At 53.7% G+C, this 25,639-nt stretch overlaps 1 protein-coding gene across 9 annotated transcripts; it reads right to left on the bottom strand.

The window, feature by feature from the left end:
• Window positions 1-1,023: 1,023 nt before the first annotated feature.
• On the bottom strand, window positions 1,024-25,004 carry Bahd1 (bromo adjacent homology domain containing 1). 9 transcript variants are annotated; one of them, XM_074065677.1, is made up of 8 exons: window positions 24,886-25,004; window positions 8,214-9,650; window positions 7,763-7,819; window positions 6,146-6,528; window positions 4,967-5,126; window positions 4,467-4,543; window positions 3,681-3,781; window positions 1,024-3,256 (listed from the first exon to the last, which is right to left on the bottom strand). In XM_074065677.1, exons 2-8 carry the CDS (start codon window positions 9,634-9,636, stop codon window positions 3,067-3,069), a joined length of 2,391 nt encoding a protein of 796 aa, XP_073921778.1. In that variant the 5' UTR covers window positions 9,637-9,650; window positions 24,886-25,004; the 3' UTR covers window positions 1,024-3,066. The 9 variants fall into 9 exon arrangements, with proteins under 9 accessions (XP_073921778.1, XP_073921776.1, XP_073921780.1 ...); XM_074065675.1 differs by lacking the exon at window positions 24,886-25,004 and adding an exon at window positions 23,764-23,917; XM_074065679.1 differs by lacking the exon at window positions 24,886-25,004 and adding an exon at window positions 23,764-23,917 and having other exon boundaries at window positions 3,681-3,772.
• Between the last annotated feature and the right edge of the window lie 635 nt (window positions 25,005-25,639).

Below are 25,639 nucleotides of genomic sequence, written 5' to 3'. Positions count from 1 at the left end.
GGAGGATAAGATGAAGCTAGAGGGCTCATGGACAGCCCCCCCCCCCACTGCCCCCAATTCCTGCAACATGAGAGCATGCAGGGTAAATTAGGGAAAGGAATGGGAAGCTCCTTAGAGCAGCTTCCCTACATCCCCATATGAACACTGGGATGCATCCTCAGGCCACTCTTAACTTTTATCACACTGCACTGGCTTCCAATAGCACTACAGGTACAGATGTAGACTTCTAGTAGTGGTATTATTTTCTACTGAATTTTCCTCCCAATAAGTGTATCTTTTATACTAGGAGAGAGAGAAAAAAAAAAACCTTTTAATAAAGTTTTTGACCAGTTAGCCACTTCTATTAGATGACAGTTCTCAGTGTTAACAGTAAGCGAGGCTCTTATTTACTCTAGGGAAGTCCTTGGGCAAGGTGCTTACTTCAGAGTGCTTCCAGTCTCTAAAATGGTGCTACCACTTATCTTAAAAGACTCTCGTGGGCAGCACACTGATGGCAGTGCTGTGGTCCACAGTGGTGTCCACAATGGTGTCAATGCCACTAATAACCTCTGTGGAAAGAGTGCTCAAGGCTGGGCAACCAGGCTCTGTCTGCCAGGAACCCCACATTAGAGCTGCCAAACATTGCCCACCATTAGCACTAAGGGTAGGCTGGGCTGAACCAGGGGTGCAGCCAGTCATTCTCTCAGCAAGCAACAAGTGCCAGTTGCAAAACATGGAGGCCCTAAAAGTTTCTGCTGGCTGGACAGTCCCCCAAGGTGCTGGTGTGGTAACTACATGCACCTGCTTGGGATACTGGCCAGGAGAGGAGGGCTGGCAACCCAAAGATTTCAGGCAGGCAGCAGTGGCCATTCCAATGTCAGTAAGTCAATTTCAAGTTCCCATTCTGTGTCCTTTCCTCTCTTTCCCCTGCTTTCCTGCCCTTGTTGCCCTCAATGAGGGATAATTAACCAGGACCCCAGAAATAAGCATAGTGAGTCAACCTACATTTACACACCAAAACATGACAGGACACACAAGAAATGATCCTTTTCTAAATCAATACAATTTCTCAAATTTATTTTTCTCTTAAAGAAGTACTTCTAATCTCTGTCAAAAGGGAGGTAAGGAAAGGTTCCCCCTCCCTTGTAAACACTGAAATACAGATCTGGGAAACCAGGATCGACACACACAAAAAGTGCATTTTACAAAATATCAACTAAAATATATTTTACATGGATTATGCTTCCATTGAAATTCTACCAGCTGCATTTTCAGGTTCGAAAAAATATTTCCACATCTAAGAGATTTCAAAAGCATAAGTTCTGGGCAGTAGCCCTACCTCATGGGAGGAGGGGCCTTGACCTCTCCCATAGGTGAGGGTGGGCTCCTTGGCAGCACCCTGGGAATATACAGGCCAGCTCTCCAGGGCCTCCAACGCCACTTGTCAACCTCTTATTGCCCCGCCCTCCCCAGACCACCACCTCCCTCCAAACAGCTTATTCAATACAAGCAGACCCAAGCCCCTTCATTTCAGGCTTGGGATTCAGCTTCCCAAGCACAGACTCGCCTCTGAAGCCTCTAGTCCTCACCCAGCCCAATGACCAGTCAGGAGCAACCCGTTTTCTAAGGCTAAGGACAGGACTCCGGGGTTGCGGGGTTGCCCTCAGGATTCACTTCCACCTCCGTTTGTAGCCCCTGCCAGACCATCATCACCTCCTTAGTCTACTGGGCCTGTGTCTCCCCTCCCAACTGAGAGGACCCAGTGTTGCCCTTCTTGGCTCCTGTCCCTGGGGCATACCCTTGTGGAAATCCCAAGCTACACAGCACCCGACTCCTCTCCCCACCATGCTCCTCTTTGGTACACAAAGGAAATAACCAGGCCTCCAGTTCCTCACAGAGCCTGGGGCCAGGGCCTGATCCAGACAAGGACAACAGGAGCCGAGAGTCCTAACCAATCTACTCTGGGGAGCAGTACAGGTGAGCACAGGGCCTTGGACAATGGGAACAAACTGAAAATGCAGGTCCTTAGCTCCTAGAGTGAGTGGCTGCAGCTCAGCAGGTCTGTGGACTGATACAGTGTTGATTCTCACTGGGATGTAATTAGTGCAATCTACAAAAGACTAGGGGAAGGGTGACAGGGCAAGGGGAGCCACAGCACTCCTTTGGTTTGATTTTGGGTGGGTGTGGCTTGAAGAATCATGTGTGAAGTTCTGCAAGAGGTTTCTCAGAACCTCCAAGTGTAAGGCAAGAGGAAAAATCTTCAACAAATCAGGTAGCAATTCTCTTTGCCCCCTGCCCCCCACCCTCTCCCAGCACCCATCTGCCCTCCCAGACATGACAAACCCCATGTTGACAGTTAACTTTCTGGGAAGCCAGACCTGCTGGGTAGCCCTCAATAGGAAGCAGACAGGAGGCTGATTGCCACAGGTGGGCCACACCTATGACTGCAAAGGCCGGGTCAAAGTGTCCCAGCACCAGTGGCTACTGAGGGGGGAGGGCCCAAAGGAGGAAAAGAAAGCCAGGGAAAGGTCCCGAGTCCAAAAGGAGGAAGTCAATGCTCTGGAAGCCAGACTCTGGCACTCTATGCTACAAAGAATAAGCTCAGAGCTATGCTAGAATCTGGGAGAGCCTGGTCCCAGGCTGATGGGGAAGCAGTGGGTCACAGTGGGTGAGGTAAAGCTGGCTCCTGCTCCCCTTGGAGAGCCGGGGAAGGCTAAAGATAGACCTATTGGGCCTGGTTCCAGAAGGACCTTACCCCTCCTCGACCCCGCCCTTCGTCAGCCCATGTCCCTCAGGCTCAGCCCAGCCTCGGGGAAGACTGATTCTTCAGGAGTCTCCACCCAGGGGACCACAAACAGGCATCATGGGCCAAGCTGAGGGCTCTGTTGCTTTTCTCATGCCCTGGCCTCCCCTTCCCTCCCTTGTGGCCCCAGAACCCACAGAGGCCCCTGCCCTCCCCCCAAGGAGAACCACAGGCCAGCAACCATATGCCCCTGTGGCACCTTAACCAAGTGCTGTGCTTCAAGCAGTGCCCCTTGCCCTGAGCCCTACTTGCCCAAGGGCAGCCCCAGTGTGGGCACAAAGAGGCTACTGGGGGTTCTTGAGGATGCGGCCATGACGGAAATCATAGACATGGCGGCAAAGGAACACCAGCTCAGGGTCCGTGTCCTCCGGCACTGTGCGGTGTGGCGGGGTGGAGTAGTCTGCAGATGGGGGTACCAGTGCTGTCTTTCGGCTTGGAAGGCCTTCACCTCGGCGCTTGGCCATGGCACAGAATCTGCAGTGAGAGAACATGCATTATTTTTACCACAGCCATCTTTGTGGGAAGATCAATTCCTCCCTCCTCCTGTCTCCAAGGGGTGGTGCTGCCTCTGCTCTTGTCCCCGGGGCTACATTTGCTCTGCCACCCACCAGCACATCTCTGCTCCCAGCAACACCTATTGGGCCTCCCTCCCAATCACCTGTCAGTTCCCCTAGATTTTTTTCCAGAGCAGTACTGTCACCCCCAACTCTGATCCAGCTACTCTACCTCAGGAGCATAGAGTGTACTTTTTTCTTCTAAAAATATCAGCTGGTGAAGCAAGTTGTAAGGAACAAAGTTCTGAGCTGGTGAGTGAGACAGGGCCCAGAGAAGAATGTGATCTCTTCTGGAATCCCATGAAGCCCCCAAGTGGCCCCAGAGAGTGCAGGGCACTACCGACCTGCAGTACTCGGCAAAGGTGAGCACATAGCACTTCTCCTCGATGCAGGCCACACTGTTCTGGTCCTGATGTCGCGAAGCAAACACTTCATTCTGCAAAGGCTCAAAGGGAGACATGAGGGGTTGGTTATAGGAGCTGGAAAGAGGCACCTAACTCCACGAGTAAGGCAGGAATTATCCCCCTGCTGGGACCAGGGAGCTTCTCAGATTCTGTGTAGGTACACCTCACCTACTGATCCTGGGTGTTCCTTCTGGGTTCCTCTCAGGGTTCACCCTACTTAGAAGTGGTCAGGTCCACCCTGTCACTGACTCCTCAACCCCGACTGCCCACCCCGGACCAGGAGGGAACTGAAACTCATTCCCATTTTCCCAGTTAGATGAAAAGTCCCTGCAAGGGGAAAGGAAATAAAAGATGAGCCTGGATGACCACCAGTTTGCAGGCCTACCACTTGATAGAGAGTTTGGGGTATTGGGAACTCTTGTCTCTCCTCCTTTCACGCTTCGTGCGACACTAGGGGTGAGATGTACAGCTCTACCCCCTTACTCCTGCTGTCAAGGCACATCCACTTCCTCCCATTTTGACAGCCCCTGCCCTTAGGGTTCCTTTTCTGTCCTCATTTGAAGACAAAGGCCATGTTGGAAAGAGGCAAAACCCAAGGCTCTCTGGCATCCAAGGTGGCAAGCCCAGGCACTTGGTTGCTTATGGCTTCCCTCCCCATGCCATGTCTTAGAGCCACCACCTCTCACTGTGCCACCCTGCCCTCCCTGCCCCTGCTAGGAAGCTCACCTCGTGCATGCTGGGGCTGCGGCCCCCCTGTAAGTGCTCAGGCCTGTAATACCACAGGAGGCTCATCATCAGCTCTCCTGGGGACAACAGAAGAGGTCATGGCTGGAGTTGGCAAGCTTCGTTACTTAGGCAGAGAGCTGGCTGCCTACCAGAGGCTTGGCCAATCGCATGCCTGGCCCAATCCCGCAGGCTCCAGCTACCCATATCCCTTTGCCCCGGGCCAAGCATTCAATGGTCTGGAATGCTGTTAGGCATGAAGGGTGTCAGAGAGAAAGCACTGAGAGGTGAGGTAGGGGGACAGGTGACTAGCAAGGTTAATGATCCAACCCAAGACACAAGGTCTTCACAGCCTCGGCAGTAGACAGACCCCAGCTGAGTGGAAGGCAGACTGTGCCAGAAACAGACTGGTGCCAAGCCAAACTCCATGGAGGGGTCAACTAGGGGCCTACAATCCTGGTGAAGGTTGCTGCCATGTGGGCTCCCAGCCTGAGGGGGTGTACCTGATTCAGGGTTCTCCCAGAGGGCAGAGATCTTGGCCACGTAAGGTGTGGATGTCTTTCTTGGGCCTGACTTAAGGAGGACAGTGTCTCGGACTCGGATTGTCTCTCCATGCCGCTCTACTGCCTGGTAGCTCTTTCGGATGGCTGGTTCTGGCTCATCCTAGGTAACAAACCAATGACACAAACAGGCTTTCAGGGCCACACTCAGAATGTGGATGGAGGGAAGGAGGGAATGACATCCTCTCTCTGATTTCCCCAGGATAGTTAAACCACTAAGTATGTTTGCTTGCTAGATCCTTCTCTCTAAAGCCTGGCTGCCAGGGACAGGATGGGGATGGGGAATTCCCATGTTTGAAGAAAGGACGGGGAATCGGAACAGGGATAGGAAAGGAGCCCAAAGCTTCTGTTGTGCCTTTACAGCTAGCTCTCTGTAAGCACCCCAGCATCCCTAATGGGACTATCTGGTTTTGAACTCTTAAGTCACAATTTTGAGCAGCTTGGCCTTGGGCAAATCATTTTATCTGTTGCTAAGCCTCAGTTTCCTCTTTTGTAAAATGGGGGTAATTACAGGACCATGAGGTATACACCACTGAGTATAGTGAGGATTACAGGGGATAATAAAAAGCACTTAGTCTAGTTTTGGTATCAAATGTAAGAAGTAGCCAGGCATGGTGATATATACCTGTAATACCAGCACCTGAGAGGCCAAGGTAAGAGGATCCTAAATTTGAGGCCAGCCTGGACTACAGAGCAAGTTTGAACCCAGCCTGTGCTATATGAGACCCTCCCTCAAAAAACAAAGAAAAAAAATTTTCTCTTCACTTTCCCAGATGTTCTTGTAGCACTAATTTTCTCTACCATCCCAATGTCCCCTATACACACTTACTAAAAGCACTCCAGAAAGTCTCCCATTCTACAGTCCAGGACCAAAGGCACAGACTTAGCAGGGATGAGAGGTGGAAGACACTCAGGTAGCTGCACAAGAGTCAGTGACAGATGGAAACTACAGGTTGCTACTAAGTGCAACCTGACCTCCCCAGGACATGTGGTACAGGATCAGTAGGGGCTCAGGAAGTGCGCTGGATTAGCATGATTTGTTCCTGAGGTTAAAGTGACCTATCTCACTGCAGGCCCCCTGTCCCTACTTCCCCTCCCCCTCAGCTACAAACTGGCACTCACCAAGACATAGACAGCCTTCTCACAGGCCGCTCCAACAGGCACCCAGCCGTTGGTGCGGCGGCGGCGACGGCGGCGAGGGCGTGGACGCTGGGCACGCGGCTGCTTGGGATGACTGGGCCTGCGGGCAGCCTTGCTCCTCGCAGTGTGCCTGCAGCCGGAGCCCGTGCGCAAACCCGACTTGGAACCACTAGGAGGCTTGGCACTCTGAGGGCACGCGCGGGCTACTGTCTGGGGCTCCGAGGTAGGTGTCTGGAGATGGGGGACAGGCTCCGCTGCAGGTGGCACACTGGGTACAGGGCATCCCAGAAGGGGGTGGGCAGGTGAGGCTGGGTGGCCAACTTCTGGAAGAGGAAATTCCAGATGGCCCAGGGACCTGCAGCCTTCTAGAAAAAGGAGAGTGGATTAATGCAGGTAAGGACAAACTTAACTCCTCTCACCCATCTGCTTCCAGAGCCTGCTTCTTTGTGGCAGATAGGACAGGGCCTCTGCAGGGGAAGGCAGGGGAGTTTTTCTACCTGGGAGAGGGGCTGGCAGACATTCCCATCTTCCCGTCGAGCTGAACGAAGAAGCAATGGTGGAAAAACTTTGCTAGCTCTGATGGGCTGCTCTAGGGCTGCCAGTGCTTAGGAGCAGGGTTTCTGGAGCCAGACAGACTGGGGTATGAGTCCCACACCTGCCACTTACCAGCCATGTGACCTCAGGCAAGTCACTCTGCCCCTCAGTGCAATGCTAAGTAGCACTTACGAATACCTACAGGTTTCCCTGGTTGCTTTCCTTCTGAAGGATTTAACTCATTTCATCCTACAACAACTCTACAAAGCAGGGACTACAACTCCCATTTTACAGCTGAAGGAACTGAGACACAGAACAGTTACTGACTTGTCCTTTGGTCACATGAAAAGAAAGTAGGGGAGAACATTTCACTCCAGGAAGTTTGGCTCCAGAGTCTGTGCCCAATTACATGTTTTGTGGCCTCACTATGTAAAGCACTTACAACAGTGCCTGACACATGGTGTTTACTGGTGGCCTTGTTATTAGGGTGAGGGGTAGGTGTCTAGCTGTGGAGGGGCACAAAAGAGAAGGAAAAGCCCAAGGAGCAGCCTGCTCCCATTTCTTAGCACTCCAACTCACACCAGAACCTAATACAACCAGTCTGGCCAGAGCCAAGTGGTGTATAAAGTTGTTTTATAGACCCTGACAAGAAAGGGTGTGGGGGAAGGGGAGAGCTCTGGGAAGGCCAGTCCTCCCCTCTCCAGCCACAGTGTGGATCTGCTGGCTAGGATGGCTCCAGTCACCTCACTTCTACCCAGGAACTGGGGAGGCAGCTTGTAGAGGCAGGTGGGACACCTTCGCAGTCCAGGGCTATCTCACCAGCTGGCCGTGGGTCATGCAGCTGTCTGGGTCTTGCTAGGAAGGCAGACACCAGAGCTGTAGGCCTTGATCCCACTCCAACCATGCCAGGGAAACTCTGCTGCTCCATTCTCTGGTGTGCCCACCCTGTCCACACCTAGCAAGGTAATGCCACATTTGGGTGCTTATTTCTTTCAAGACCTGAATGGCCAGGGTAAAGCAGCCCTACTGTACCTGGCACCACTGCCTGAACCTGGAACTACCAACCTTCCCATGAACGTTGAGTTGGGCCAGCACGCAGACAGTCCAGGGTCTTGGAAAGGACTGATAGTTTGCAAGGGGGGACAGAGAGACATGGGAATGACTTAGTAAAAGCCTTAATTTCAATATCTAACTAAAAAGTCTAAAATGGGAATCTATTGACTGAGGAGAGACTCTCATGCCCCTTCCACACTGCATTGCTAGACAAACGCCAGGTCAAGAAATCTCCACCGACAGTCTGGGCAAAGCAGACCACAGGAGCTACATACAGGGTCCCTCTCCTGGGAATGCTTCTAGGCCTGGGGCACAGATGAGGGGAGTCATCCCTTTTTAAAGCCCCCTGCCTTCTAGGTAGTAGTCAGAACCAAAAGGGTTCGTGCCCAGAACCACAGTCCAGCTTCCTGAAATTCTATGTCTCAGAAACTCCCCAGAACATCTCACTCCCCAGAGGGCTTACCTGCTGCAAAAGGCATTTTGTAGGGGCAGCCGCCACAGGCAGTGCCAATATGGGTGAGAGGCAGGGGCAACACTCCACAGATGCTGTAGCCATTCACTCCAGTGTCCTCACTGGAGCAGTAGCGAGAGGAGCTCCAGGGAGAATGCTGGAAAGGGGTACCCGAGGGTACTGGGCTGGGGGCCAAGAGAAGCCCCTCATTAGGGGCAGCCACCGGAGACAGCTTGCCTTCAGGGACCATGGGGCAGGGGGAATAGCCCCCACACTGCAGCCCATCTTGGCCACAGTACAGGTAGAAGCTGCCTAGTGCAGTGAGCTCAGGCCCTCCACACAGGCCACTGTAGTCGGCAGGGTTGCCAGGCATTGGCAGGGGGGGCAGCTGAGGTGCAGGGAAAGAGGGCTGATGTAGTTCCTGCTTGGGGGCAGGTGACTCCTCGCCTGGGCGCCCAGGATCTGGTTTCAGGGCTGCCTGCCCACCCATCAGCAGAGGCAGGTGGGGGCGCAGCCCGGAGGGACTCTCCAGAGCCGTGCTAAGGGGCTGGTAAGGTGGTTGGATGGATGAACCATGAGGAGTGGCAGATGACCATAGCTCCTCAGGGTGCTCTTGCCAGCCAGGTGGGCCTGCAGCCTCCCCAGAGTCTGCTCCCTGCCGGGCCTTGGGATAGTTCTTGCCATTGACCTTGGCCCACTTTGGCCGCAAGACCTTGGGTGCTGGGGGCTCAGTGGAGCGCCCATCTGCTTCTGCATGAGCACGAGGAGGCCTAAGGGGTAGCTCTCGCTCCTGGCTCAGTTTCAGAAAGGCAGCTGCATTCAGGCTAGCCAGCCTCTTGGGAGCTGAGTCTCCATCTCGGCGGGCACCTTCATCAGGGGCTGGCTCTGGGGACAGGTCCCGGTTTCCTTCTCCCAGGTCTCCCAGTCGAGATCGCTTCTTGGAGGAGGACCAGCCTCCGGGGGCCCTGTCCCGGCTTCGGTGGGGGTCTCCCCCACGACTACGGCGGTTGCTCGCCAGGCTGCTAGTGTCCTCTCGCTCCAACAGCAGGTTATTGAGGGCCTCTGCGTTGAGGGAGGCCAGGCGCCGCTTACGGGGTTGCACGAGGCCAGGGTCCTCACTGGATGGGGCAGGACTTGGGGGCTTGGGCAAGTCAGGAGGCAGCTCATCGGCCTCATCTGCACTGCGTGGACCAGCCACACTTTCCAGGCGAGTCAGCAGCACTTTGCAGGCCTTTGGCTTCTCGGCAACCAGCGAGCGCTTCCGCAGTGGGTAGTTCTTGCGGCGCCCTGTAAGGTGCCCGGGGCTCTCAGGCATGCCTGGCTCCACACCCTCAGCCCCCTGCTCCATATTGCTATCTTCCATCTGCAAGGGCTCCCTGTGGCCAGTGGGGCCAGAACTCAGCATGGGAAAGGACTTCCTCCGAGTATGTGTCATGGGGTCCCTCCAACCTGCAGGACATAAGGCAGGCAATGAGAAGAGCCCACCTGGCTTGCCTGTGCCTGCTTTCTTCCCTACTGCAATGCCCCCAGCCTCACCTGAAGTAAGTATGGACTGCCCCTACTCTGTCTCCAGTGGAATCAGGCTACCAGCAGCTATGCAAGGACTGGTTCCTCCACTATCCTTTCAGCCCAGGGTCCCTATGACCTAAGGTCTGGACAGCTTGAGGAGCAATGCAGACCCCAGAGTGGGGTCTGATGACGCAGAGCCAGGAAGGGGCCTTAGTGGATAAGAACCTGTCTACTCCTTCAAAAGCATTACCAAAACATCACCAATCCCTCCCCCAACTCAGGGTTCCCAAGCCAGCCACAGAAGGATACCACAGATGAGACAGGGAACTTGCCTGCTAGGTTAGGGAAGAGGTCAAGTCTAACTTCTGAGGACCCTACCTAGAACACGAAGTTGGAGGGCCACAAGTGGATCTTGCTGGAAAAGCCCTAAAGAGGGCCTGGGCCGGAGGAGCGCAAGGTAGGAGGTAGTCCTTAGGGCCAGTGTAGGGTGAAAGATCAGAACTAACTCAGGAGACAAACCAGGGCTGCCTTGTTAGTTTTACCATGAAAAAGGCAAGCTGTCAGGCAGTGGGAATGGGGGAGATGGAGCCCAGGCCTCCAGAGAAAAGATGCCGGTGACCAGGCATCCCCCTCCCCCAATCAAACACATACTATGCACTTGGGGCAGCCGGAGCCCCAGTTCAAAGTGAAAAAGCCAGCAGTGCTGTGCTGAGTGGCTATGGCCAAGGCAATGCAGAACTGCAGGGGGCTATGGTCAGACTACTGAGTTGTCCACTTCCTACCTACTCCCCAACCCAAAGCACAGGCATTGCACCAGGTAAGGTGCCAGACAGTGCTGTCCCTCACCAGGCAACCCCAGTGAACCTCCCACCCAGCAGGCCCAGGCTTTTCAGCTCAGTCTCCCCACTGCTATTGTTATTCACACTCACTCTACTGGGAGCTGGGAGCAGTCCCTGCTGGGCCAAGATTTAACCCTGAAAGTCCCAAGCCCAAGGGCTCCCAGGGATTGTTGAGGACTTCCCTGCTAGTTCCTGTTGTCTTGGGCCAGTGGCTGGAGTCACGGGGTACCTTCTCTCTATTGCCATGTTGCACTGACTTGGGTGATGGCAGCATGGGCAACCCTCACCCGAGAAAGGACTTGGAAAACTGGAAAGGGGAGGCAATGTGCCAGGCTTTGCTCTGGACATACACATGTGGGGACCTGCCATTGACCAGAGATTGGCCCCAGGCATGACAGAGTCGCAGAAGGTAAATCCATTCATTCCTGAAGTGCAGACAGAGATGCTAAAAATCCCAGGCATCTGTTGGGCTCCATAAGACTCTTTCCTGCTTTAATCAGGATGGACCCGTTCCTGACTGCTCAGAATGCTTATTAGCAGTGGTTTCTTTCACGCTCAAAAGCATCCCCGTTGCATAGAATCCACAGACCCTTCTCTCAAACTTGGGCACTGCACCCTGTGCAGGAGGTGGCTGAGCAAAGAACAAGCAGCAGGCAGCAGAAGCAGTGCATCTGTATTTCTTAGGAAAGCTGAGGTCCAGCTTCCCCACCCCCAAGGGGCCTGGAGATAGAGGATGAATGAACAGACCATGCAGCTGAGCACAGCTGAAGCCCCTCGACAGGCCCCAAGTTACCAAAGGAACTGGGCCTGGGAACGGCTGGGGCCAAGGCTGAGGTCACCTGGGCCTGTTGCTTTTGAGGACATGGACACCAAGTACAGAGCAAGGAGGGGGTGGATGGGAAAGAGAGCCAGGACAGGCTGAGCACAGACCATGCTAGTGGAAAGACTCTTAGCAGCAGGGAGACTGGCCATTCTCTAGCAGCCTGCTGAGGCTAGCCTCATGGTTGACAATCCTAAGGTCCTGGGACACCTGCCACCACTCTTTTTCTCTCGGCACACAAAAGGTCCAAAGCAAAACGGACAGAGAGACAGTGCCCCAACTGTACTATACACCTTCCACTTTCAGGAGCCTATTCCCAGAACCTGGAAGTGTATTCCCTGTGGAAGACAGTTCTCTTTAACCTCCCATTTCACACTTCTGTCTCTCAGGGACAGTGGGTACTGCCCAGGGGACGGACATCAAGGGAACCCCTATAATCACAGGGTGCAAGTCCCATTTCCAAATCAGGCATAGCAGTCTCCACTGAATCTGCTAACATCCCCCCACCACCCCACCCCCATCGCCCGCTAAAAACATGCTGGGCCATCAAAGCACATTGCAAAATCACTCCCAGCTTTCATGTGCTGCCTCAGGCGCTGCCTCAGCACTGTCCAAGAGAGGATGGGGTCTCTGCTGCCTGTTCCTGCTGCTGCTGTACTCCAGTTCACTCCAGAGGAGAACTGTGTGAGTCACGCTTTGAAGCACTGTGAGAACCTTGGTAGTGGCTTTTCCCTGGGGTGGGGCTGAGTGGAGGGGCTCCCAGCCTGCTGGGGCCCCTCCAACCTGCAGAGGGTGGTCCAGCTGGGCTGGTTGGGGGAAGATCTTGGGAAAGCAGCAAGGCTTGGCTCCAGTTCCAGCCTGGCCAATCCTCTTGTTGGTCCTCCCACTTAACACTAGTTCATCCAGAACTTTCAACCAGTGCCAAGGGACAAGACATCCTGGGTTCCTCCAGCACTGCCCTCCTCCTCTCTGGGAAGTTCTGTCCCCAAGCACAGGTAATCCAGCCCCAGACCCCCCCAGTCCCGTCCATGTCCTGACCGATCCCCCCTCTTCCGCCCCTGTGGGAGAGGTACTCAGGAGGGACTTCCCAGGGCGGATTACCTCTCACCTACCCAGTGTCAAGCAAACTCTCACTAGGAAAAACCAGTCTGGCTATCCTCAACTCTGAACAGTTGCCCTGAAGACTAGTAGCTGCCCAGAGGACCTTGAGCTCAAAGACCCAGAGAACCGCAAGTCGAACCCCAAGTCCCCACAACCATACTCCAAAGTCAGCAAACAAGCCATCTCTACCCCCAGCACATCAGTCTCAAAACCGAGGGGGAAATTAGGAAAGACTGCAGTGTTTGATGGGTCTGAACTTGAACCTGCCCAGGGCTAGAAGTTGTCCCCACAGAAGCAGAAAGGGCGAGATGTCCTGTCTCTTGCCCTCAAGCTGCACAGGCAGAGTACAGGCAACCTGCTCTGTACTGGCTGAAGACTCCAGAAAGGGAGGTTAGCGGCCTGGAGGACTGGGCTGCCAGTTCCAATGAGGGGGAAAGGAAGGAGGGAGGGGGCCTGAAGGGCAGGTGAGAGCACAGATCACTGGTAGACTGCCCCTAGGAAAAAGAAGCCTTTATCTTTGGCCCCTGCTCTTCCTTTTACCCACCCAGCACACCCCCTCAGTGTCTCAGGACTGAGGCTATGTCCCCTTGTCCTTCTGAACCCTCCTTTAAACACACCGCACTTGAAACTTTGCTTTACTTTTAGTGGCATAAGAGTGTCATGGGGTCTTGAGTAAGGGCAGACCAGCTGTCACCTGGGTGAGGGCCAAGAGGGGCAGTGCCCCAGCTACCTCCCTCCATTTATAGCTAGTCACTCAACTGGGCTGAGCTAGCATTGTCCTCCTCCATGTTCTCTTGCAGAATAACCTCTCCTACCTCCAAAAGGAGTAACACTGTCAAGAGCCCCTACCAAAGAAAAAAAGCAGCAAGAGCACAAAGGCAGACTCTCCCTTTCATTTTAATTTAGTTGATGTTACTTCATTGGAAAATGAAAGTGAAGCTGCTGTAACTCTTATGGTAAAGGGAAGTAGAGGCTGGGGCTGGGGTGTACCTCAGAGGTAGAAGACTTGACTGCCTAGCATGAGCAAAGCCTGGGTTCCATTTCCAGCATGGCATAAAAATAAAAATAAATGGGCAACTTAGTTAATTTCTTTGAACTTCAAATTCTTCATCTAAAATGGAAATGAACATTACTCCCAGGTAGTGGAGACTAGTGAGTTGCCTTGTGGAGAGAGCAGGAGCCAGCAGACCAGCATCCCTCCTCTCCCTCCAGGCAGCAGAGGAGGCACCTGGCTTAGTGATTCCCCACAGTACCAGGGCAGCTTTACTGGGAAGCCAGCCTCTTCCTGAGGCTGTGAGAAATCCAAAAACTCTGCCTGTACTGCCAAGAACACCCAAGTGTCCACCCCAAGAAAAGATGACAACACTGGTCCTTTTCCCTTGCAGAGTCAGTTTGGGGTGAATGGGAGAGGGGCTTAGTTTGTAACACAGCAAGAGGATAGGGGCAGAAACTGTATCCCAACAAACGCTGAACAGCTCTAACTTAAAAGGCAAGTTCCTCAGAGGCCAAGGGCAGGGCCAGACTCAGGACGGGGTCAGAGGGCACGTGTGCTGCCTGCTCTGGCATCTGTCTGAGGCTTCAATGAAGGTACCCATGACAGAAGGTCTTGGTTCTGACAGCACAGAGCTCCAACCCTAGGCATTGCCCCTGAAGAAAGAAGTGGCTTTGGCCACAAGCCCTGCCTCCTTGGTGCTCATTCAGTCTCACTTGCAGCGGGTACTCACTCACCCTGTAACCAAGTTGGACCCTCAATAAACCTGGGGAGGAGGAATGGTGGACAACTAAAATGAACTAGCATGACTCACCTGGACACAGGCTTGTTTTAATGTCTTCAAGTCTGGTAGCCACCTGTGGAACCAGGCCCACCACCCATATTTATGGCCTGTCAGACCATTGCTCCTCACCCACCACACTGGGGCTCTGAGTGCCTAGAGAACCAGGAATGAGTAGCTATGCTGGGAAAGCTCAAACCCACTTCATGCAGGTATGCTGTGGTGCATATGCCAGTCCAGCCCTGCATCCAGGTCCCACCTTTACCTACTCCTGTCCATGCCAACCATTCCAGCAGGACAGCCCAGACACAAAAGCCCAGGGCTGCACCCAAGGCTTCAGAACCTCTGCTTACCTCTAGCTTCAGAGCCAAAGCCAGCCAGACATTCCTCTCCTGTAGATTCTGGTGAGGAGGGGGAAGTTCTGACTTTGTATGTCAGAAACGCAAGTTCAGGAAGGTAGTAACAGCAGAGGTGGTATAATCTCATATGGTTAGGAACCATCCCTAGTCTTGAGGCATGGTCTTTCCTCTAGGTAGGGACAGAGAGTGGGGAGACAAGAGGGCACCCCTAGGGTCTACAAACTTCTGTATAACAGAGATCCCTGAACAAAGACAGTGGGCAGAAGGCACTATATTTTATTCATACCACTTTAAGAAACCCTAACAAATTAGAAGGTAATCAAATGCAATACAAACTAGTCTTTAGGGGGCTTTCTTTAAAGGTCCATGTCCCTACCTTAGGCAATCTGCCTTCCCCTAGCTCCTCCTGGTGCACAGCTCCTGTGAGAAGCCAGAGCACCTGCTTATTCTCAGACACAGGGAAAATCCTGTAACCTTGGCCCATTCAGCCATCATTTGCGGCCCCCAGCCGTGCACAACAGAGATGAGTCCCCCACCAGGCTGGAAGCTACTTTGGGCTTGTTCAAGGGCTTGAACTCTGAGCCATGCTTCCCCTGTTCACAAATATTGCTGTAAGGTTTAAAATAAGTAAGAACATGTGTAAAGTGCCTAGCGGAGTGCCTGGTACATAGTAGGTACTTAATATAGGCTCCCTCTTTTTCCCTTCCCCCTGTAAGTACCAGGTCAAGGGCTGAAAGAAACACAAAAGACTGAGAAACTGGAGCATAGACTGGTACAAGATAGGACAAGACACTGTGTGACAGGCTCAGAGCATGGCTGAGAGCTTTGCAGAGGCACATTTGAGGAGGGACTTCATCAAACCTTACAGACGGCCTACTTCACATCAGGTGAACTGTGGGAACAAAGCTCAGCAGGGAGGGCAGCACTCTGAGAAATTCCTTTCATAAACATTGGGATGCAGGAAGGGGCCAGAGACAAAGGCTTAAGTCTTAAGGCAACAGACAAATGCAACTTTTCCCAGACTCACCTCAGTGGGCTCCAGGGAGGACTACTACAGATTGGGGCACAGGATCTCCCACCCAGACAGGACCAGAAGTAAACCCTGCCTGGGGCAGGACCCATTTGCTTTGGGCTGTTAACAGTGTTGGAGAAATCAAACAGGAATGGGGATAGGGCTCCCAAAGCTCAGTGATGGGCCTTCAGCAAACGAGAATGATGCTACTGATGCATCATTCTTTAAAAAACATGTCTACAGCTCACCAAACTGCTCTGTGCACCTGCTGCCAGGAGCAGAAGGATGTGTTCAAGCACCAGGACAGTGCTGAGAATGCTTACTAAGTTAGCAGAACTTCCATCTAGATGTGCAAGACCCTGGATTTGATAACCAGCACCAAAAAGAAGAAAATACAAGCACTAAGACCTGAATTCAAACCCCAGTACTACAAAAAGAGAGGCAGAAGAAGGAGGAGGAGGAAGAGAAAAGAAAATGTTTGGGATCAGTGGCCCAGGAGTTTGAGGCCAACTACTGAGTGAGACCCCATCTCAAAAAGCAGGAACAACAAACACAACACAGGCACTCCAAAAACCAACAGCTTAGATTACTACTATGGTTTGCCAAAATTGAAGGTGCTACCACCAGTCCTGAACAGAAGAAACTGGCCTGCCAGGTCACGTTGGGAGCTCTGTTCCAGGCCTTCTCCACAGAGCACTAACCTCCTGAATGAGCCAGCCGTGAGGAACAAGACCCAAGACCAGGCCTTCTGGCAAACCCCACCAGAGTTGAGCACATAATCTAATTATCTCCCAATTAAATGACTAGCCACCCCAATAGGATGCAAGCTCTATGGGGGGCAGGTGGGCTCTGCTTTCTCTAGGACTAAATTGCACACACAGAACTTAATAAAAGTGTGTGGAATGAATGAAGATCTGCTGCCCACTTGTCCAGCCCACACAGGTTGAAGATCCCTTATCCAAAATGCTTATAACTAGAAGTTTCAGATTTCTGTTTTTCTGATTTTGGAATATGTGTATAGACTTTACTAGCTGATTATCCCTAATCCAAAACCCCCAAATCTGAAATGCTCCCAGATTTAATACTTTTTGAATACCACTGAAGGATTTCAAATGTTTGGATTAGGGCTGCTCAACCTGTATAATGTTTCTTGCTGGCCAATGGCACCACTTGGAACCCAGAACAAGAGCCCTCTGACTTCCCACTTCTTCCCATTCCCAGGAGTTCACTGTGCCTCCTGGACTTGTCCATAGTCACTAAGTAACTTTAGGAAAGCTCTCATATTTACATAAGACAACCCTCTTTCATTATCATACTCTGCTCTCTCCCAACTTGCCCAGATACCTCAGGAAAATATTCCACTTGTTACTAGGCACACTTATGTCCAGAAAAGACCATCACTGATATGAAGGTGGAATCAGCAACAAAGAACAAGTGAACACTCTCAGGCCCTAGATCCCCTGAGTATGCAGGACTGGGAAATCTTGATTCACCACGGAGGCCACTAATGTATGTTCCATTCCCTCTGTGTACCAGGACCTCCTCAGCACACTGACATCTACCCTCACAGCAGCCCTGGGGGCAGTTGTTAGCATCTCACCTAAGGAGAACAAAACAAGTACAAAGAGGTTAAAAAAACCAAAAACCAAACCCTGCCACAACACTGCTGTGAGTGAAGGCAGAGGTGGGGCATTCAGGTGTTCAGCCCAGAGCTCACACTTCCACATAGACATGCTGCACTAGGGCCTCAAAGGACAGCTGCCTGGTCACAGACCAACAGTTGAAGAAACTCGTAAATCCAATTTATTTTCTCTTCTTTTTTTTTTGGCAGTACTGGGTCTGAACTCAGGACCTCACGCCTAGCAGGTGGGTGCTCTACCACTAGGGCCACTCTGCCAGCCCATTATTTTCTGTTAATTGTTGCCATCACAACAGATTATTAGTTATTCCTGAACTTTTGCCATAAAGAAATTGCAGATGTACTCCATTTAAATGGCACCTGAAGGCTGCCCCTCTCCCATTATTTACAAAATTGTTCCTATAGCTAGGTATGGTGGCACAAGCCTGTAATCCCCAGTTTTCAGGAGGCTGAGGCCAGTCTAGCTACAGAGCAAGACCTTGTCTCAAAAAGAAAAAAAAGTGTTTTTACAGAAAAGGTGGCTCAAAGTTCCCAACAAACTCTTACATGTGCTTTTGAAACAAACCCATTTTATGACCTAGAAAGTGGTGAAGGGCTCCAAAGATAGATGTACTGATTTTACACAAAGTCCAGAAAAGGAGTCTATAAACTTCCCCTCAAGTGTCTATGCATGTCTCTCACCCCAGGTGAAGTCTCCTTCCCTGGCCTGGACTGCAATAAGAAACTAGTTGTCTCAACCCAGACAGCCAAAGTAACTGCCCCTCAGCTCTCTCGCGCTCTCTCTCTCTCTCTCTCTCTCTCTCTGGGGCAAATAAATCCCAGTATTTTCAGTCTTCTCTGAGACATATATATTTTTTTTAATATTCTATGAGCCCCTCAAAGTACAAAGCAAGGGATCCCTCACTATTGAGGAGGGCAAGTCATATTGGAAATGTGACTCTACCCTTCCTTCTGGAAGACTTGTCAGGATCTTCTAGCACCAAGGGCACCCTAATAACAACTTCCCTGTGATTTCTACAAAGATCCCCTAAAAGCCAAGGATTCCCTCTAAACCACCTGGCCAAATGGGATATAAGCAACAAACCATGCTATCCCAACATTTCAGATAGGAAGCTACAGTTGGAGAGAGTTCTAAGTGGGGGCCACCCCTGTCCTCTGTGGCAGGAAACTGACAGAGGCAGAAAAATGTCAGGTCTACCCCCTTACCCAAGGCTAGGGCTCAACGCATCTTTCCTCCCCAAACCCACCAGAAAAGGAACTGAGGCAAGAAAAAATATTTAGACTCAAGACCTTACCCGATGTTGATACAGTTAACATTAAGAAGTTCACTTGTTTTTTCATTCAGGAAATCTGATCCAATTGATCAAACTGAGAGACAACTCACTGCTCCCCCCAACCCCGGGCCAAAAAAAAAAAAAAAAGAAAGAAATCAGGGCTCCAATGGATCTCAAGGACAAAGCTATTTTATTCATGTGAATAACAATCCTTGCAGACATTTCTCACTGGGGAAAGAAGCTGTTGAAAACCCCCCTCCCCTAAGACACAAGTCTTGGATGTGACTGCATCCTGCCGCCTGCTCACCAGATCCACCAGATCAAGTCACCTGGAGCAGGACACCTACACCCCCATGAGGATGCTAAGGCTAGGCTGGGCTCTGGGGCACGGAGGCACTTGTCAGGCCATCTGCAACCCACACTGCTGCTCTTCCTCCACCGCCCTTTAGACATTTTACTGCTCATTAGTGGCAGTACCAGGAGGTGAGCTGGAGAAACATAAAGGAGCTGAAATTCAAACCAGTCCATCTTACTTACCAGTTAGGTGCCTCCCATAAAATCAGGCAGGATTTCAACATCTAAGACCTCTTTATGTCCCAACCTGGGCAGTGGGGGGGTGTAAGCAGCCAGAGGGGTCAGGAGCAGAATCTTGGCACCCCTAGCACTGGGAGCCTATGCATCTAATCTTCATGCGTACTTGGCTACACACAGGATTTTCCATCTTTTCATTGTTAAAAGACTCTCAACCCTGAGTTGGCCCATCAAGTCAAGGCCAGGAGTCATGCAGAGCCAGAGTGCTGGGGCTGTCCTCAGAACCAAAGCACACTCTCCTTGTCCCTCCAAAGTCCCCTGGCACAATGGCAAGTTCACAAAGGAAGTGAGCCTTGCCAGGCTGTGCTAGCAAATTCCCATAAATACTTGGGCCGGGGTAGTACTGCTTATGTAAAATGCTTCCCCATTGAGAGATGCTGCTTTATTTACATTCTTCACAACCCATTCATAAAAAGGAAGCCCTTTAATGTCAAGGCTGTTCATATAATGCTCCATAAACTTGGAGGCTTCAGCTGGCAGCCTTAGTTCAACACAAGCAACTTCTCAGCTCCAGAGACTTTTTTCCTTAATTTTTTTTTTTCTCCTTAATGACTCACCTTGCGACAGGGTGCTGAGGCCAGATGTTGCCTGAGCAAGTCCAAGAAGAATAAGAACAGATAAAAAGAAAATAGCAAGTCCTCCTGGGTGCTGGGACAGAGCGTTGGGGAGGAATGAAAATAAATAAATTGCAGCTCCCCACAGGACTCCAAGTTGAAGTATGTATGCTCAGAGACTGAATCCCTTTCAGGTCTACTGAAATTTCCTTTGTGGATGTCAAATGCTCCCCAACTCATTCTTCTACATACCGAAGGTGTGGAGAACACTTTCTCTAACCCAAAAGGAAGAGAGAGGTGGGCTCTTTTGGGTTTTAATTCACATTGTGACTGAATAAACAAAAAGGTATTTTCTCTCATTCCAGACAGAAGTGTTCTAGGAGCTGCTGGCTCAGGGTGAAGAAACTCAGGCAATCCCATGAAGAGAGGAAGGATCGTGTTCTAGAACAGCTGAGGAGAGCACCCAGGAGAGATATCCTGAGGAAGCTTTTCTCCTGCTACAGTAGGAGGAGAGAAGTAGTAGGGATTTTTTAATTGCCGGGGGAGGGGGGGGAGGGGGGGGAGCGGTCTGCATTGCCATAGCAACTGTGAGGGGTGGCCTTCCAGCTTGGAAGGGAAAGGCTGGTCCATTAATCATCAAAATGGGGCACAAAAGGGAGGTTTGGGGAAAAGAGGATGGATGCACAGTATGTTTTCTCACTGTCTAGCTACAAACCAGTCACCAGTCTTCTTTCCCATTTCCCCCACTGTCCAGGCTTAATGGTGAACAAAAACCAAGTTCTAAGAGGGCTGGGACAGTACCTGTCCTTTCTGACAGGTCTTAAGTGGGGCTGACTGTGCCTCCAAGTCAGTGAAACACCTCCTACAAAATGAACCCTACAAGTCCTATCCACAGGTCAGCCCCAGAATTTTGTTTTCTGTTCTCAGGATTACGTTTTCTCCCTCATTTACACCGGGACTGAGAAGAGATAAAACATATGGATTCATTTAGCATGGACAAGGAAAACTGCATAAGAACAGCAAAGCTGGGGACAGAGAATGGTCTGGTGGGGTAGGAGGAAAAAGGATTACAACCCTTTTCCAATTCACATCTATATGGTGTCAAGTGAGCAATCCACAGGACTGAATCTTCACCATCAGAAGTATCAAAAACAGCAGCTAAACAGAGCTCCCCCAAACATGTCCCATTTGCCTTTGACAGGGAAGGTCAGAGAACCCCCTCCCTCAAGGACTCCATACTGACCAGTTCAGGAGAAGATGAAGGGAAGGTCATTGTCCACACCCCTCCCCCCCCACACCACCTTCTATTCCTATCCAACCCAACAGTCATTTATTCATTCAACAAAAACAACATGCACAGCACTAGATGAGGGACACTGGAATATTCACACAACACATACGTTTACACTCATATTATCCCTGTCCTTAAGAAACTTCCATTCTACAAAACCTCTCAAGATGATAGCATGTTAGAAAACCCAGGGTCACAAGCTTAGAGCAGATGACTGGAGTGGCCTGAGCCACAGAGAGACTGCAGACAGATGGGAGGGAGGAAAGGAGAGGGTGGGAGTGGCAGGAGCAAAGGGCAGGAGACAACTGTGCATGACATGACTAGGGAAGAGCCTTAGGGACTTTAGGGGCAGGCTGCAGGAAAAGGGGAGCCAGTGCAATTTTGTGGGTAAGGAAGTGACATGTAGAAGAGGTGCTTCAAGAAGAAATGATAGCTGTGTACAAGAGAAGCAGAGGGAGCAGGAGAGAAAAGGAGGCCGGCCAACAACACAGGCTTGACACTGGGACAGCAACAGAAAGGAAGAAGGGAAGGGACATACCAAAAGGGAGAACCTCAATACTGGCTCAACTCCCCAGAGTCCACTCTCCTAAACAGGGATCTGACTGGCATGATTGTCCTACTAGGCAAGAGCACTAACTCCCCTTCACATTCCAGCAGCCAGACCAGTCACCTCTTCTGACTGCCACCAAAAGAAATCACATAGTGTGTAGCTCCACAGAAAGCACAAAGCCTTGAGACTCTTCAGCCTTCTCCGGATTTTAGACATACAATTACATTCTCAGAACAAAGTTCAGTCTCTGCCCACAAGCCTTGACTCCACCCAGGCTGGGGTCTAGACCCTTCTGGGGAGGAGGATGGGGGTGACAATGAATTGACTACATGACCTACTACCCCTGTGGCAGGGCTGAAAGGCACCTTTCCAAAGGTGGGTGTACAGCCAACCACAGTTGAGAGCACCTCCTAACCAGCACTACTGAGATGGGGGGACTACAACCCAGACTTCTCAGTAAAAGACCACCTTCTAAACAGACTGAGTCTCCTCTTTTTGTGAACCCCAATCCTCCTTTAGGCATGGGGTCAGATGAGGGAGCACAGAAGCTCTGAGTGAATTTTTTAAATGGGCAAACTGAACCCAGCCTAGAGCTGGTCACTAGTGAGGTTTGAGAGACTCACAGCTTAACCCAGTGGTTCCCAAATGTCCTCCAGCTGACCAAGGACAGTGGTGTCCTTTTGAGACATGTGGTCCCCTTTAAGACCCTTTTCTCCTTTTTGTGGAAGACATGGAGGTAAAAAAGGTGGGGAGAGTCTCAGGTGACACAAAGGAGGAGAACTGGAAACCTTATTTTATCTTCATTAAATTTCTGCCTGGATTTACTCAGCTTCTCATTGCCCCGTGTGTGTCCTTTCTTGCCTAAGGAAAAGTGCCCAACGCAGGTGTAGAATTGCCCAAGCACATTTGAGGAAAGGTGTCACCTAGTCCCAATCCAACTAGTCTTCCATGCTCTTAAAGACTGCCGACAATGGGAGACTAAGAGACATCCCAGATGGAGTTAAACCTCGGGGACTTGCTGAAAATCCTCATTGCTGGCAGGCTCTAGAAAGGCTCACCGGACCTGTCGCTTCGGTGGGTTCCAGCAGCCAAGGCGCACAGTGCACACACACACCCCCCCACACCTGCCCCTCCGCCTTGGCCAAGTCGACCCCACTCTTCCCGGAGCTGCGAGGCTATCAGCGGCTGGAGCCGACAGCCAGTGCCGCAGCTCCTCCCGGCGGACGCCCTGGCCCCCGCAGTCCCCAGGGCAGAGTCCGGTTCCTCAGGGTGGGTGCCCCGGGCCCGCTCCCCTCCCCGATGCCACTACCTGCGCCCGCTGGGGCGCCGCCTTTGTCCGGCTCTTCACCGCCGAGCGGGCCCCTCCGGCCCGACCTGACCTGGCCCCCGGCCCCGGAGGAGAGGCGGCGGGTCGAGCACGGCAGGACCAGGCCGGGCCGCGAGCACGGGGTCCCGCTGTCACTTGGAGGCGGTCTGACAACTTCGATTCCCCCCGCTCCACCTCGGACTCGGCCGCCGCCCCGCACGGTCCCCGCCGGGCCTCCCGCGGCCCACACTCGCTTTTCGAACCGGTCCCCTTCCGTCTTCGGCGCCTCCCTTCCTCCCAGCCCGATCCGATCGGATCTACACTACCCCCCGCCCCAGCGCGGCCCCCATCCCCTAGACCCCCTCCAGCGATAACCGGTCAGCTTCCAGCGCGGGAGGGCGCCCCCCACCCCGAACGGGCGATCCGGCGGCGCCGCCCCCGGCCGCGGCCCCTCGCCTCGGGGACCGCGATGGGGGAGGGGGCGCGGCGGGGGCCTCGCCGCCCGCGCACTCGGAGAAGAGCCGGCTCCGCCGCGGCGAGGAAACAACCGGCGTCCTCCCGCCCTCCGTAGCCCGGGACGCCCGCGCCGCCGCCGCCCGGCCGAGCTGCCACCCTGCGGCCGCCACCCACCCCGCCCCCGGCCTGCGAGGCGGGCGGCCCCCGGGGGCTGTCACCTCGAGGCGCGCCGCGCTCCCCGATGGCGGGACCGTGGCGCCGGACCCGGGGGAGGGAGGCGGCAAGAGCGGGCGGGCGGCCGCACCTGCTTCGCGTCGTCCGTCCGTCCGTCCCTTCCCGGGCTGGCGGGGGCGGCGGCGCGCCGCGGCGCGCTCGGTGGGGCGCGCTGACGGGCGGCCGGTCCTCTCCCCTTTGCTAGTCCGCCTACCTCGCTGGCTCGCTCCCGCCCGCCCGCCCCTTCCCCCTCCTCGACCCCGGCCCCTAGCTCACCGGGACCGGCGGCGCGGACGGTGCAGCTCTGGGCGCCCGCAGGCCCCGGCCGGGCTGGAATCCGGCGGCTGGAACCCCCCGGGGGCGCTCAATTCCCGGGCTCCACGCTGCTGCGTCAGCGCCTCCTCCTGGGGGCCGGGGCCGGGCGGGCGGAGCGGGGGCCGCGGCCGGGCGGGGCCGTCGGGGGGGCGGGCGCGCCTGGCCGGGGCGGGCGGACGGCGGGGGCCGGACGGGCGGGGCAGACAGCCGGACGGGCGAGCGGCGGGGGCCGGGCTCCGGGATCCGCTACGCCGCTCGCGGTTCCCCCACAAACTCCCCGAGAGCGGAGCCTCCGCCGCCCTCCTTCCTGCTTCCTCGTCCCCAGCCAATCAGCGGCGCGCCCCTCGGCCAGCTCCGCCAATCAGCCGCCCCGCCCTGCGCTGGCCCCGCCAGCCAATCCGGCCCTCGGCTCCCCCTCCCGGTCTCCGACCAATCAGAACCGTGGGTCGGTCGTCCCAACGCAGGGGGCAGCACGAGGCGGCCGGGGGGAGGCGGTGCGGGGAGTGGTGGGGCCTGGGGGGAGGGGTACGGTGCCAAGGGTGGTGGCGGGGGGTGATTTTTCTTTGCGGGCTTCTTGGATTTTTCTCGTCGTCTCTGGAGCCTGAGACCGTATCCCATGGTGACCTGACCCTGGAGCCCCAAGACCCCCAGCTGCAGCCCCCACCTCGAGAAATCTTATCTTGCCCTCGCCCTGACCATCACCCCCTTTACATCCCTCTACCCTCGTATCCTTCTCTCCTGCACCCATTGGAAAAAAAAAAACAAAAAAACTGCGGGCCGAGGAACACCCCACCCTCATCGGAGGCTGCTGCCCCCAGGGCAAAGCTTCGGGAAGACCAACCGAAAAATCAAGCGAGAACAACCCCCCTTTCCTGCAGAAAGGGCCCCAGACTCCAGCGAAAGGGCCCCGACTGCTGAGAAGCCCCTCCCGCCCTTGCCTCATCTTTCCGACTTCCCTGCCTGCCACGTCTCCTTTCCTTTCAAGCAAGGTCGGTCCTGGCTCGGTAACCCCTCACCCGCATTTCTTTTTCCTCTTTTTGCCCTTCACCTACCGCCCCCCACCCCAGCTCCCAATTCACCCACTTCACAAGCCGAGTGTGGAGCCCTCATCCATTTGCAGCTGACAGCAGAGCCTGGTCTGTGAGTCCTTGACACCCACACACCCTCTTCCACCACCGCGGGGAACATCAGAGCTCTCCGCGGGAGGGGGAAGGGGGCGGGCAGCCTACCAGGCGCGGCTGGACTCCCTGCTTCGCGTCCCCAAGCCGGGATGGGACCAAGAGTAGACACTTACCTGCCTTCCCCCCGGTCACCGTCTGCTGTGGCTCCTCTCTCACACCCACAGACGTGCCTTTCCAAGCCCGAGCACGCTCGCGGGGTCAGCAGGGTGGGTGGGCACAGCAGGCTGAGGTCACACGGAGGGATGGGAGGTCGCTGTAGGTGCGGGAAGGGGTAGTGTCCTGGGCACCTTGTAGCGCCACCACCAGCACGGGATTTCACTTCAACCGGCGCTGGTTGTGCACACAGTAGGTTCTTGAGAAATGCTGAGTCCACCCCTGAACAAAGCCTCATTCCCAATTCAGGCGGGGGAGGGGCGCTTTGGGAGGTAAAAGGAGCAGCAGTCGAAAGGGTAGTGTCAAGTCACCGGAGCACAGGGAGCAGCCGGGGAGGGGCTGGGCCCAGGAACGCCTTGGGCAGAGAGAAGCACCCAGAGTGCTGAGGACGCCTGGGCAAGCAGGAAAAACACAGCCTTGGAGTGTGGCTAAGGGGCTTCTGTTGTGCTCCATCTGCACCACACACAGCGCCCAGTGTCCTAGACCTTGGGACTCAAACACTC

Source organism: Castor canadensis, chromosome 2, assembly GCF_047511655.1.
Source record: "Castor canadensis chromosome 2, mCasCan1.hap1v2, whole genome shotgun sequence".
Taxonomy (NCBI): domain Eukaryota; kingdom Metazoa; phylum Chordata; class Mammalia; order Rodentia; family Castoridae; genus Castor; species Castor canadensis.
The sequence above is the reverse complement of the archived record's forward strand: the minus strand, read 5'-3'. Positions and strand labels throughout refer to the sequence as shown.

Coding starts and splice junctions, on each gene's coding strand:
- Bahd1 (XM_074065677.1), bottom strand. CDS start 9,636: ATGACACATACTCGGAGGAAGTCCTTTCCCATGCTGAGTTCTGGCCCC. Junction 7,820..8,213: donor CAAAATGCCTTTTGCAGCAG/GTAAGCCCTCTG, acceptor GCAAACTATCAG/TCCTTTCCAAGACCCTGGAC. Junction 5,127..6,145: donor AGAAGGCTGTCTATGTCTTG/GTGAGTGCCAGT, acceptor TTTGTTACCTAG/GATGAGCCAGAACCAGCCAT.